Source organism: Salvelinus sp. IW2-2015, unplaced genomic scaffold (assembly GCF_002910315.2).
Source record: "Salvelinus sp. IW2-2015 unplaced genomic scaffold, ASM291031v2 Un_scaffold5217, whole genome shotgun sequence".
NCBI classification, from domain to species: Eukaryota; Metazoa; Chordata; class Actinopteri; order Salmoniformes; family Salmonidae; genus Salvelinus; species Salvelinus sp. IW2-2015.
Genome location: NW_019946483.1, coordinates 14,446 through 28,860, shown reverse-complemented (window position 1 = coordinate 28,860; position 14,415 = coordinate 14,446). Strand labels below are relative to the sequence as shown.

Genomic DNA, 14,415 nt, shown 5'->3' with positions numbered 1-14,415 from the left:
GGGGGCTATCCAGGGGTATGGTGGTAAGGGGGATACCAGGGTATGGTGGTAGAGGGGCTGACAGGGTACTGGTGTAGGGTTACACGACTGGGGGGACTATCCAGGTATGGTGTAGAGGGCGCTGATTCAGGTAAGTGGTAGTAGGGGGCTGATCATGTACTAGGTGGTAGAATGGGGTGATCAGACTGTGGTAGAGGTACTGTGTGGTATTGTCAGAGGGTCGGTGATCTAGGGTACTGGTGTAAGAGAGGCTGATCCAGGTAGGGGCTAGGCTCCGGGGTACTGGTGGTAGAGGGGGCTGATCCAGGGTACTGTGGGAGAGGGGCTGATCAGGGTACTGGTGGTAGAGGGGCTATCCAGTGTACTGGTGTAGAGGGGGTCTGATCCAGGGTATGGTGTAGAGAGGGGCTGATCCAGGGTACTGGTGGTAGTGAGGGGGCTGATCCAGGGTACTGGTGGTGTAGAGGGGGCTGATCCAGGGTACTAGTGGTAGAGGGGGGCTGATCAGGGTACTGGGTATTATTAGAGGGGGCTGATCCAGCGGTCTTATGTGAGGGGTAATCCAGGGTGATATGGTTAGAGGGTGTGATCCAGGTACTGTTGGTGAGGGGGCTGATCCAGGGTACTTGTGGTAGAGGGGGAACCAGGGGTACTGGGTGGTAGAGGGGGCTGATCGCAGGGTTTAACTGGTTTGAGTGGGAGTCTGATCCACGTACTGTGGTTACAGTCTAGGATGGGCGCTGTGGTGAGAGGGCTGGATGCAGGGTACTTGGTTGAGGGGCTATCCAGGTACGGTGTAGAGGGCGGCAGGTACTTGGTGGAGAGGGGGCTTGGAGTATGTAGGGCTCCAGGGTACTAGTGGTAGAGGGGCTGATCCAGGGTATTATGTGTAGGTAGGTGTCTGATCCAGGTAATGGTGTTAGATGGTGGGGCTGAATCCAGGGTACGTGGTAGGAGGGGTGTCCAGGTACGTTGAGAGGGCTGATTCCAGGGTGAAAACTGGTGGTAGAGGGTCTTGATCCACGGTTAACTGGGGTGTAGGAGGGGGCTGATCCAGGGTACTAGTGTGGAGAGAGGGGGCTGAATCCACAGGGTACTGGTTGAAGCAGGGGGCTGATCCAGGGTACTGTGGTAGAGGGGGCTGATCCCAGGTGGTAGAGGCTGAATCCGGGCTGGTGTAGAGGGGGGCTGATCCAGGGTACTGGTGGTATAGGGGCTGATCCAGGTTACCTGGGATTAGGAGGGGTTCTGATCACGGGTCAACTGTGGGGGGCTGGTCAGGTAACTGGTGGTTTAGAGGGTTTCAAAGGTATGTGGTAGGTACAGGTACAGTGTAAAGAGAAGTCACCCGCTTTGAACAATGAAACCTCCCTCACCTCTGTACCATGGACTATTTACAGTGTTCTGGGTGACATAACCCTCTCTGTACCAGGTTATGTGTACTATGTTATCAGAGATGGGGTCCTCCGTTGCCCGACAGCTATAACCCTCTACTGTACCATGGTACTATGTACAGGTTCCTGTGACATAACCCTCTCGTGACATGGTAGCTATTGTACAGTGTTCCTAGTGACAGTTACTAACCCCTCTGGTTCGGTGGTTACGCGCGATTCCTGATCAGGTTAGGTCTATTATGGTGTACAGTGTTCGCTGGTTATCATTAACCCTCTCGTGTTTACCAGGTAGAAGTGGAAGCTAGCATTAGAGTACCAGGTTAACTGTCTTGGTGACATACCCTCTCTGTACCATGTACTATGTACATTTCTTGGTACTAACCCTCTCGTGTAGTCCATGCGTACATATGTAACAAACCCCCTGCTTACAAGTTGCACAGGTGAAGAATAGCTTGTACTAATACAGCCTAGTTATTATCCATTAATATCCAACCGCCCTCCCACCACACACAAACACACACAGAGAGAGGAGACGCAGACATACACCCATGTCACCTTACTCATACTGATTTCCTCCATAAAATCATGACTTTACCCGAAACCTTCCATTATACAAAGAGCACTTTCAGTAGAGAACTGTGTGGACTTGGATGGATGTTTGCATACCAGGTTGTCTTCCCCTTGTGCTTCTCATGTACCGTTTGCTGATTAAATTCTGTCTTGAATCTTTCAGCTATGTATGTCCTAATTTAAGTTGAATCAATCTATTTTACACTAACTACCCCTTTTCGTACTCTCGCCCCTCTCTCTCTCGCCGCCCCTCTCTCTCGCCCCTCTCTCTCCTCGCCGCCCCTCTTCCTCGTCCTCTCCCTCGTCTCTTCTGCACCTCTCTCTCCCGTGTGGCCCTCTCTCTTTCGTTCCCGGTTATAGAGGGTCCTCCCTGACTATCGCTCTGGGTCTACCGCTAGCTGAGCGGTTGCTAGTGCGTTCCTCTGCTGTCGCCCCCTCTCTCTCTCCCTCGCGGCCTTCAGTACTCTCCCGTCGCCCCTGCTCTCTCCGGCTCGCCCCTCTCTCCTCTCTCCTCAGCCAGCCTCTCTTACTTCCCTCGGCTCCCTCTCCTAGTGCACAGTGAGTCCCATCAATAGGTACTGTGGTAGAGGGGTTGATCCAGGGACGGTACTGGTGGATGTATGTAGACCAGGGCGGTGATCTCCCAGCTGCGTACTGCTTTCTCGTTTCTTAGATCAATGCGCCCGACTCAAGCGGTCTACTCGTCGTGGAATCGGCGAGCGGCCTCTCCATGCTCTTTGCCTCTCTCTCTCGCCCCTCTCTCTCCTTTTGGTCACTGGTCTCTCTCTCTCTCGTCGCGCCTTCTAGACTGGCTCTCGTTTGCCTCTGCTCTCCTTCCCAGCCCCCTGCTCTTCAATCTCTCTCGCGGTCTCTTCTTCTCGCTCTCGCCTCTCTCTCTCTGCTCACCCTCTCGTCTCTGCCTCTCTCTCTCGCCTCTCTCGGGCTCAGCCCGAGCTCTGGTTCCCTTCGTCGTCACCGCGTCTCTCCCTTCTTGCTCCTCTCTCCCTGCGCACCCACCGGTTCTCTCTCGTGTCCCTGATTTCCCTCTGCTACTCGCTCGCGCCTCTTCTCTTTCTCCTTCCTTCCCAGACATTCCCTCTTTCTCGGCAGCCTCTCTCTCTCGCGCGCATCTCTCTCGCGTCCCTCTCTCTCGCCCCTCTCTCTCTCGTCCCTCTACTCACCCCTCTCTTCTCGCTCTCACCTCTCTCTCTTTCTCTCGCCACTCTCTCTCTCGCACTCTCTCTCTCGCCTCTTACCCTTAGTCCTTTTGTTCTCTCTCTCTCTCTCTTCGTGACCGTCTCTCTCGACCTCTCGTCGCTCCGCCTCTCTCTCTCTCTTGCGATCTTCGCCGTGCGTCTTTGCCTTCTCATCTCGCTCTCCGCGTCGTGCTCTTTATGAGGCCCGTCGTGCCCCTCTCGTCTCCCTCGCCTCATTCTAGCGCCGCCACTCTCTCTCCCTCGCCCCTCTCCGCTCACCCTCTCTCTCTCACTCGCCACGGGTCACCCTTCTCGGCCACCACTCTCTCGAGCCTCGGTGGGCCTCCTCTTCCCTTGATTTCTAACTCTGCTCTCTGCACCCCTCTCTCCTGCGTTTCATCTCTCTGCACCGCTCTCTCTCGCTCTCTCTCTATCGCTGAGTGGCGGCCCCCATACTTTCTAGACCCGCCCTCGCTCGCCGTCCAATCTCGTCTTCTGCTCGTTTTTAAGCGACGCGGGTCCCATGATCCTCTCTCTCTTCCCAAGTGTTTCGCTACATCATTTCTCGCCCCTCTTCTGCGCGCTAGAGATCGGGCGCCGCTCTCTCCTTCGTAATCCCCTAGCTCTCTCGCACTTACCTCCGGTCCGGCTTCTCTCCTCACTCACCCTCTCCCTTCTCTCCTAAGGGGTCTCCTAGCTCAGAGCCCGCTCCTCGCTCCTCGTCCGTCTCATTTAACTCACAACCGGGCGTAGGAGTCGGAGTACTTATCCAAGAGAAGAAAAGACAACAGCCCAACCTACCGGCCGTACATAACAAAATACACCAGACTCTGGGTAGGAGAAGCTCATCCCGAAGTACCTTGGTAGAGGGAGCTGATCCGGTTATGGTGTAGGGGGTTATCCAGGTCTGGTGTACGAGGGGGGCTGATCCAGGGTACTGGTGGTAAGACGGGTCTGTCAGTTTGGTAGAGGGTCCTATCCAGGTTATGTGGTTAGAGAGGTGGCTGACAGGTTATGTGGAGAGAGCTCGTGTACTGGTGTTGAGGTCTGGCAGGGTTACCTGGTGTAGGTCTGATCCAGGGGTACCTGTGAGAGGGCTGAATTAAGTAACTGGTGTTTAGAGTAAAAAAAAGGGAGCACACACAGAATGCGTTTGGTAAGGAGGAAGGCCCTGGAGGGCGAGAAAGATGGGAACGGGAGGAAAGAGAGAGAGGGGGCGGAGGGAGAGAGACGGGGCGAGCGCAGGCGGAAAGAGAGAGCGAGCGACAGAGAGAAAGAGGCGAGAGATTGAGGTGAGAGAGAGCAACGAAGAGAGAGAGGGTGAGAGACGAGAGTAAAAGAGAGTGGAGAGAGGCCGACGAGAGTGTGGCCGAGAAAAGAGAGTGCGAGTGAGAGAGAGAGGGGTGATCGAGAGAGGGGCGAGGGAGAAGAGTGGCCGAGAGAGGCGAGGGAGGAGAAGGGCGAGGGAAAGAGACGGGGCGAGCCGAGACAGAGACGACAAGAGAGCGAAAGAGAGGCGAGCAGAGAGGAGAGAGCGAGGAGAGAGAGGGCGCGGATGCGATGAGAGGCGAGAGAGACGAGTAAGAGAGAAGAAGAGAGGCAAAAGAGAGAAGAGAGAGCGAGAGAAGAGTGGCGAAAGAGAGAGTCGCGGACGAGAAAGAGAGAGAGGTGCCGAGCAGAGAGAGGGTGATGAGAGGGACGAGAGAGAGATAGGGGCGAGAAGAGGGGCACGCGATCGAGAGATGCGCGACCGGAGACGAGAGAGGCTGCGAGAAAGAAGGAATTGGGAAAGAGAGAGAGGGAGCGAGCGAGAGATAAACGCAGCTCACGCTCACGGCCCCGCACAGACTAGCTCATGCATGAATCAGGCGCGAACCACTAGATAGACAGAAAGACCAGTTGCCGAGGATATTCAGCCCCCACAGAGCACGAGAGCGAAAGCGCGTGAGAACAGAGATGTCAGAGAGGACCTTAGCAATCGGGAAATAGAGTGCGCGACCAAATTAACAACTAATGGAGCTAGCAAAGAGGTCGCGAGAGAGAGCAACACTCACAAACCTCGAAATTACCCGAGAGCGTGCGCATGGCGTGGAGAGTAGTATTCTCAGGTGGCGAGCGAGAGTGACCATATGATTAGCTTTATACTCACAACATCATTCAAACAGTTTTAAAAACTCAATGTTTCCATCCAAATATACTAAAATATGCATCTCTTAGTTCTGCTGATAGCAGGCAGTTTACGCGGGCACCACACAAGCTACTTAATACTGCCCCCCCAGCCATAAGAAGTTAAAGGCACAGTCAACTTAGTCTTATGTAAACTTCTGACCCACGGGAATGTGATACATGTGAATTATAAGTTAAATAAGCAAAGGTAACTCCCACCTTGTTTGAAACCCCCGGTTCTCAGTGTCCACCTTCCGTTTTGCCATTTTTGATGGGTATCTGAAAGTTAATTTTACTGTGATGCTGACGACTGCTGTGCCAATAAATATTGAAATGAAGCAGCCTACTGCTCGGTGCGTCACCGTTGCATTGTGGGAAATGTAGTATTGGTGCGTGTAAAAGATCTGCGGGCTGCCGGCTTGCTGCGGTCTGCGGGCCGGTTCTAATAATAAATCAAGATCATCCCAGGGGCCGTAAAAAACCTTCTCGCGGGCCGGATGTGGCCCGCGGGCCTTGACTCTGACACCCCTGTGTTATATGATGCGATATCAGTACGTGTTGCTTTTACAACTTGTATAAGTCCTGTCATCAACTGATGTCAGCCAGTGTCTGGCTGGAGACTGACTGCATTGATGAATGGAATGTTGGCATATTTGCAGTTAATTAGATTTTTTTTTAATATTAAATAATTCCTCTAAAACTGTCTGGCTAACTAGCTAACAAATGTACAAATACATTGTTCAAATTCATTGTTTTACACATTATCTTATCACAGTACTGGTAAACCATGGTTGACCAACTCCCTGACCAAAATGGCCAACTCCCTGACCAAAATGGCCAACTCCCTGACCAAAATGGCCAACTCCCATTCTAGTATTCTAACTCCATGGTTCTAATCTTATCGTGGTGCCGGCATCAGAAGGTGGGTGTGTATCCAACAAAATGACACAGATCCTATCGCTAAACGTAAAAGAGAGTGTTTGTGACCATCAGTCCATGGCATAAGAAAATAACATGCATTACTTTGTGTAATGGGGGTAAGAGTGAAAAGAGACAGGACTTAATAACGTCACACAGCAAACAGACGGTGAGGACTCACTCCAAACTACTGGCTGAACCAGGACGTTGTCAGAACCTGTCAGTTACAGCACCTTGCAAGTTGAATATGATAAGATGTTCTTGGATAAGTTTGCTGTTATTTAGATGGGGGGGTCTAGGTCGAAGAAGTGTCTGTCTGTCTGTCTGTCTGTCTGTCTGTCTGTCTGTCTGTCTGTCTGTCTGTCTGTGTGTGTCTGTGTGTGTCTGTCTGTGTCTGTCTGTGTCTGTGTGTGTCTGTGTGTGTCTTACTGGTGACAGCACTGGCGTTGTTGGGTGTGTCTGCTCTCAGGTACTGGGTGATCTGGGTGGACGGCTGGGACAGGCCCTGGGAACTGCCACTGTCTGAAACACTGGAACACAGAGGGGGGGGGAAGACGGATGAGAACAGTACTGGTGATGAATGTGAGGTAAGAAGGTGTGAGGGAGACACCAACTTCACAAACATCATTATCACGTCATTTTCAGTCGCTCCTATTGGCCACCTGACCCAGGTACCCTATGACATCGTCCTGAAGGAGCCTATTCTGTCCTGCTAGACAGACTTTTAACAGATAGAGAACCCATCCCTGCTGTACAACCCGTCACTAAGAAATCCCGTTAAGGATCTTCCCATTTACAATAAAAGGAGCGTCTGTCTGTTCACATCTCACCCACAGCAGACTGATTCAATCAAACCAACCCTAATAAACAGCATTAAAGCAACTCAATTTATCTCAAATATTGCATTAGATAGATTCCTGGTTGGCTGTGAGAGCATGTGAGAATTTGTTCTGGAGAGAGAGAGAGAAACACGGATGATTCATATCAACAACGACCTGAGATAACACCGAGACTGACTTATGTGAAATCTACCAAGATGGAGTCAGTGGTCGGACTCTAACAGTAGTCAACCTGAAAAAATCCTATTTGTTAGAAATGTAATTCAGACCACATCTGAGTAGGAATGTTGATCTAAGATCAGATTGTCCTGTTTTATACATTTACAAGTGATCAGCACTGAGAAGCCTTTGTTAATAATAGATCCTCCTGGTAATTGAACCCATACATCTTCATAACCACAGTACAGGGGTTTTCAAGTTGCTCTAATTCCAAGCACAAATCTACGGAGATATTAAAAGCTGTGCTGGCTTTATGGACGCATCAATATGCTACTGCAGTAGAGACATTGGCGTAGGAAACAGCTAACATAGTAAATCATGTGTTCATTCGCGTACATCCTAGCAAACGTAGCAAAGCGGTTTGCAAACAGAAACCCGAAAATGACTTTCTTATTGGACAAGTTAAAGGTAGTCCCCCTTACTGTTTGAAATGGTGTTCTTACATTTGATGCTTCCTGAACACAACCCTGGGTAAATGAAGTGAAACCTCAGGGACGAACCAGGGACGTGGTTCCACTAGTGTGTCTGGTGTGCTGGTTCTCATGACTTAGATTTCCTCCAATTAGGTTTGTCTGGAGTGTTCAATAAATACTGGACCGGGGGTTGTCAGGTGTACCTGTGTGTGTGTCAGGGTTTCCCGGAGCCTGACAACGTGACCAGGAACCTTTTTTTATTTAAGGTATATTTGAGAAATGTACTATCCCATATGCGTCGGGTGCGTGGACCCATTTAGATGACCGTGGGGGGGGGGTGCCCCTAACAGAACATGCAACTCAAGAAATGAAGCAGACAATCAAATGTAAATTTGCCAAAATTCCATTTTGTGGGAAAACACCATTCTAAAACAGCACACCTGATGCGAGCGGTTCAATGTCTGACAGATGGAAATCTCCATTAGAAACTTAGAAAGGAGGGGAGATCTAAAGAGAGGCCTAACAATTAGGAGATAGGGATGCCTAAAGTGAACTAGGATGATATCATCAAACACTAGCATGGGATGCTAATACTGACTAGGATATCATGCAATCTAGCAGTGGGTTGCTAATATGACTGGATTATCATCAACTAGCATGGTGCTGAATATGACTAGGATTATCATCAACTTGACGGGCTCGCTAATATGACTAGGGATTATCATCAACTAGCACGGCGTTGCTAATATGACTAGGATTATCATCAACTAGCATGGGGATGCTAATATGACTAGATTATCATCAACTAGCATGGATGCTAATATGACTATGGATTATCATCAACTAGCAGGGATGCTAATAATGACTAGGGATTATCATAACTAGCATGGGATGCCTAATGGATGATCTGAGATTATCATCAACTAGCGCACGGGCAGCTGGAATATACCTAGGATTATCATCAACTAACACGGCAGCTAATGATGATCTAGGATATCATCAAGGCTAGGCTGGATCTAATACGACAGGATATCAATGCAACTGAGCGCGGAATGGGGTGGGCTTAATTAGCTAAGGTGTATCAGTCCATGACTGTAGCATGGGCGATTGCGAATGGTAGTGGACTAGGACTTATCATCATGGACTACATGGGGCTGACGAAGTATTGACTAGGATTATCAGCAACTAGCGAATGGGTTGCAAGATGGATGACTAGATTATTGCATCAACTAGCGAGGGGCTGTAACGATGCACTAGATTGTCAGTTCAAGCGTAGGCATCGGGGGGTGCGAGACATACTAGGATGATCATCGACTAGCAATGGGATGCTATGAGTGGACGTAGGAGGTGTGTCATTCAACGTAGCATGGTGGTGCTGCCCCCCGTCCGCCCTGTATATTACCGTGGACAGCGAACCCCTCCTGTAAGTTTACCGGACGAGGAGCCCACCCCTGTGATGAGTTGGCAGCTTATCAATTTGGAAGGGTATTGTATTGCAGTGCTGTGGGTAATCAGGGTGAAAGATTTAGTTAAAGACAGGGCGAGCTTTTTGTACAATAGTCACCAAAGTTGCTTAGGTGAGCAAAAAGTACTGGGACACCATTTCACATCGGGGCATGTGTAGTACTGGACCACATCACATGTGTAATGTACTTGGAACAGGCATTCGACTATGGTGTAGTACTGGGACACATCACATGTGTAGCACTGGGACACAATTCACATTGTGTGAGACGGGACACATGTCAATGTGTACAGGCGGACAAATGGTGCACATGCTGTAGCACTGGGGTACAGGATTCACATGGGTGTAGCGACATGGACAAATTCACATGTGTAGCACTGGGACAAATTCACATGTGTAGCACTGGGACACATTCACATGTGTAGTAAAAGGTGAAGTATTTGGTCCCTTGTGACTCCAGACACTTGCTGGTATGTTTTGATTGTGTTTCAGAGTATTTTGTGCCCAATAGAAATGAATGGTAAATAATGTACTGGTGTCATTTTGGAGTCACTTTTATTGTAAATAAGAACTCTTCTACATTAGTGTGGATGCTACTATGATTACGGATAATGCTGAATGAAATTGTGAATAATGAGTCAGAAAGTTACAGACGCACAAATATAATACCCCCAAGAAATGCTAACCTTTCACCATTACAATAACGGGAGGTTAACATTTTTTGGGGGTGGGTGGGATATTTGTGCATCTAACTTTCTCAATTATCATTCACAATCATGGTTGTGTCCACATTAAGTGTATGGGAACAAATATTTCACTTTGTACTACTTTAATACACATATGTGAATTTGTCCCAATACTTTTGCTCCCCTAACATTGGAGGACCATATATAGTCTAATTTTAGGGGAGCAAAAGTATATATATATACCCAGGTACTGACCTGTGGTCCAGTTCTACTCTCTTCATGCTGTGTAGATGCATAACAGCCAGGACAATGGCTACCAGGAAGATGACAGCGCAGCACACCCCGACACTGATATAGAACACCCTGGTAGAGGTGGTGGGAATGGACACTCCATCTGGGGAAAGAGGGACAAAAGATCAGAGGTTAGAGAGAGAGACAGACAGACAGCACAAAACACCCCAACATTGGTATAAGTAAATCACGTTACACCATCTGGCAGTCCGACAGATGAATGTGGGTTTGGCAGATGACAGGAGAACGCTACCTGCCCGAATGCATAGTCTCAACTGTAAAGTTTGGTGGAGGAGGAATAATGGTCTGGGGCTGTTCTTCGGTGAAGGGAAATCTTAATGCTACAGCATACAATTACATTCTAGACAATTCTGTGCGTCCAACCTTGTGACAACAGTTTGAGGAAGGCCCTTTCCTGTTTCAGCATGACAATGCCCCATGCACGCCGACTGCAAGCCAGGCCTAATCGCCCAACCTCAATAATGCTCTTGTGGCTGAATGGAAGCAAGTCCCTGCAGCAATGTTCCAACATCAAGTGGAAAGTCTTCCCAGAAGAGTGGAGGCTGTTATAGCAGCAAAGAGGGGGGGGGGGACCAACTTCATATTAATGTTCATTATTTTGGAATGAGATGTTCAACGAGCAGGTGTCCACATACCTGCAGTCAACTTGTACAATACGTTAGAAGATAAAGATTGCGTTCTTCATTTCACCTGCCACAGTTTTTCATTATGAAGCTTACCAGTACTCCCCAGTCACATGGTGTTTGTTTACAAATACACAACAATGAGACCGGAGCCTTGTGAGTCTCTCACTGTAGTGCAGCATGTGCCAGGTGATCTAGTGACAGTACGGATTTCACAACTAAAATGTTTGCCAGCTAGATATCTTAGAACTATTAAGTTAACAGTTAACAGTCCATAAAAAAACACTCTGCAGTTGTGCATTTGGTTTGCTAATTTAGTAGCTAGTTAGCGATATAGCTAAGCTCCTTCCAAAATCAAAGGTTGGCTTGGTAACAGCAGAGAATCGCTTCCTCGATCAAGAGTCTTTCTGGCTAATATTTGATTTGCGCAGCAAACTAGGAGTAGCATTTTTGAGTTGGGATATCTGTTCTGCAAATACTTCAGATCAGAAAATAATATATATAATTTTTTCACACAATGCACTTGTTAGCATTCTCTATGGGATTTTACATTTACTTGTTAGCATCGCTAACCTTCAGATTACAATAAGCACAGTGGGGGTGGGGGGGGGGGGGGGGGTGAAAAATAGCGCATATCCCGGGTATGGCACAAGGTCTGTATGAAGACAGGACAATCTGGACCCCGTCCAAGTCTAATGGATCCTAATAGCAATGCCTCTGACAAATCAAATCAAATCAAATTTATTAGTCACATACACATGGTTAGCAGATGTTTAATGGCGAGTGTAGCGAAATGCTTGTGTTCTAGTTCCGACAATGAGTAATAACCACAATAATCAAACCTAACAATTCCACAACTACTACCTTATACACACACACAAGTGTAAAGGGATAAAGAATATGTACATAAAGATATATGAATGAGTGGTGGGTACAGAACGGCATGGCAAGATGCAGTAGATGGTATAGAGTACGGTATAGTACATATGAGATGAGTACTGTGTAGGGTATGTAAACATAAAGTGGCATAGTTTAAAGTGGCTAGTGGTTAAATGTATTACATAAAGAGGCAAGATGCAGTAGATGATATAGAGAGCAGTATATACATATGAGATGGGTATGTAGGGTATGTAAACATTAATTAAGTGGCATTTGTTTAAAGTGGCTGTGGTACATTTTACATATTCCATCAATTCCCATTTTAAAAGTGGGCTGGAGTTTGGAGTCAGTATGTTGGCAGCGGCCGCTAAAATGTTAGTGGTGCTGTTTAACAGTCTGATGGGCCTTGAGATAGACGCTGTTTTTTAGTCTTCGTCCTGCTTTGATCACCTGTACTGACCTTCGCTTCTTGATGAAAGGCGGGGTGAACAGGCAGTGGCTTGGGTGGTTGTTGTCTTGAATGATCTTTATGGCCTTCTGTGACATCGGGTGGTGTAGGTGTCCGGGAGGCAGGTAGTTTGCCCCGGTGGTGCGTTCTGCAGACCTCACTACCCTCTTGGAGAGCTTACGGTTTGTGGGCGGAAGCAGTTGGCCGTACGCAGGACGGTGATACAGCCCGACAGGATGGCTCGTCGATTGTGCATCTGTGAGAAGTTGTGAGTGCTTTTGGTGACAAGCCGAATTTCTTCAGCCTCCTGAGGCTTGGAAGTAGGCGCTGCTGCGCCTTCTTCACAACCGCTGTCTGTGTGGTGGACCAATTCAGTTTGTCGTGGTGTGTACAGCCGAGGAACTTAAACTTTCCACCTTCTCCACTACTGACCCGGGGAGTCGATGTGGATAGGGGGTTGCTCCCTCTGCTGTTTCTACTCCTGAAAAGTCAGCAAGAAAAAAATCAATCCTCCTTTGTTTTGTTACGTTGATGTGAGGTTATTTTCTGAACACACTCCGAGGGCCCTCACCTCCTCCTGCTAGGCCGTGCTCGTCGTTGTTGCGTAATACAAGGCCTACCACCTGTAGTTGGTCATCACGCAAACTTGATGATTGAGTTGACGTGCATGGCCACGCAGTCGTGGGTAACAGGGAGTACAGGAGAGGGCTCAGAACGCAACCTCTGTTGGGGCCCCGTGTTGAGTGATCACGGTGGGAGAAGATGTTTGTTTACTACGACCTCACCACCTGGGGGCGGCCCGTCAGGAATCCAAGGACCCAGTTAGCAACAGCGGGGCGTCGACCACAGGCTCGAGCTTGATGACGAAGTTTGTGAGGGTACTATGGTGTTAAATGCTGAGCTGTAATCGATGAACAGCTTCTCACATGGGTAAATTCTCTGTCCAGATGGGTAGGGCAGTGTGCAGTGTGGTTGCGATTGCCGTCGTCTGTGGACCTATTGGGTCGGTAAGCAAATTGGAGTGGGTCTAGGGTGTCCGGTAGGGTGGAGGTGATATGGTCCTTGACTAGTCTCTCAAAGCCTCTCATGATGACGGAAAGTGAGTGCTAGCGGGCGGTAGTCGTTTAGCTCAGTTACCTTAGCTTTCTTTGGGAAGCAGGAATCAATGGTGGCCCTCTTGAAGCATGTGGGAACAGCAGACTGGGATAAGGATTGATATGAATATGTCCGTAAAACACACCAGCCAGCTGGTTGGCGCATGCTCTGAGGACGCGGCTGGGAATGCCGTCTGGGCCTGCAGCCTTGCGAGGGTTAACACGTTTAAATGTTTTACTCCTCGGCTGCAGTGAAGGAGAGCCCGCAGGTTTTGGTAGGGGGGCCGTGTCCAGTGGCCTGTATTGTCCTCAAAGCGGGCAAAAAAGTTGTTTAGCCTGTCTGGGAGCAAGACATCCCTGGTCCGCGACAGGGCTGGTTTTCTTTTTGTAATCCGTGATTGACTGTAGACCTGCCACAGTACTCTTGTGTCTGAAGCTGTTGAATTGCGACTCGATTTTGTCTCTGTACTGGGACTTAGCCTGTTTGATTGCCTTGCGGAGAAGAATAGCTACACTGTTTGTATTCGGTTCATGCTTCCGTCACTTGCCCTGGTTAAAAGCAGTGGTTCGGCGTTTCAGTTTCACGCGAATGCTGCCGTCAATCCACGGTTTCTGGTTTGGGAATGTTTTAATCGTTTGCTGTGGGTACGACATCGTCAATGCACTTCTAATTGAACTCGCTCACCGAATAGCATATTCGTCAATATTGTTGTTGGACGCAATGCGGAACATATTCCAATCCGCGTGATCGAAGCAGTCTTGAAGCGTGGATTCAGATTGATCGGACCAGCGTTGAACAGACCTGAGCGCGGGAGCTTGTTGTTTTAGTTTCTGTTGTAGGCTGGAATCAACAAAATGGAGTCGTGGTCAGCTTTTCCGAAGGGGGGCGGGGAGGGCTTATATGCGTTGCGGAAATTAAGTAATAACAATGATCTAGGGTTTTTCCAGCCCTGGTAGATCGATGTGCTGATAGAATTTAGGGAGTTTTGTTTTTAGATTAGCCTTGTTAAAATCCCAGCTACGATGAATGCAAGCCTCAGGGTGTGTGGTTTCCAGTTTTACAAAGAGTCAGATAAAGTTCGTTCAGGCCATCGATGTGTCTGCTTGGGGGGGAATATATACGGCTGTGATTATGATTGAAGAGAATTCCCTTGTAGATAATGCGGTCGACATTTGATTGTGAGGAGTTCTAG

The 14,415-nt window shown here is 48.7% G+C and overlaps 1 protein-coding gene across 1 annotated transcript in view; it reads right to left on the bottom strand.

Annotated features, from left to right (window-relative positions):
• Positions 1-6,539: 6,539 nt before the first annotated feature.
• LOC139026589 (tyrosine-protein kinase RYK-like) overlaps positions 6,540-14,415 on the bottom strand; it is a 19,913-nt gene continuing 12,037 nt past the window's right edge. The window contains exons 4-5 of the mRNA XM_070441933.1: positions 10,122-10,260; positions 6,540-6,774 (exon numbers count right to left, since the gene is read on the bottom strand). Of these exons, the coding sequence (XP_070298034.1) occupies positions 6,540-6,774; positions 10,122-10,260 (374 nt within the window). The remainder of the gene's footprint in view (positions 6,775-10,121; positions 10,261-14,415) is intronic.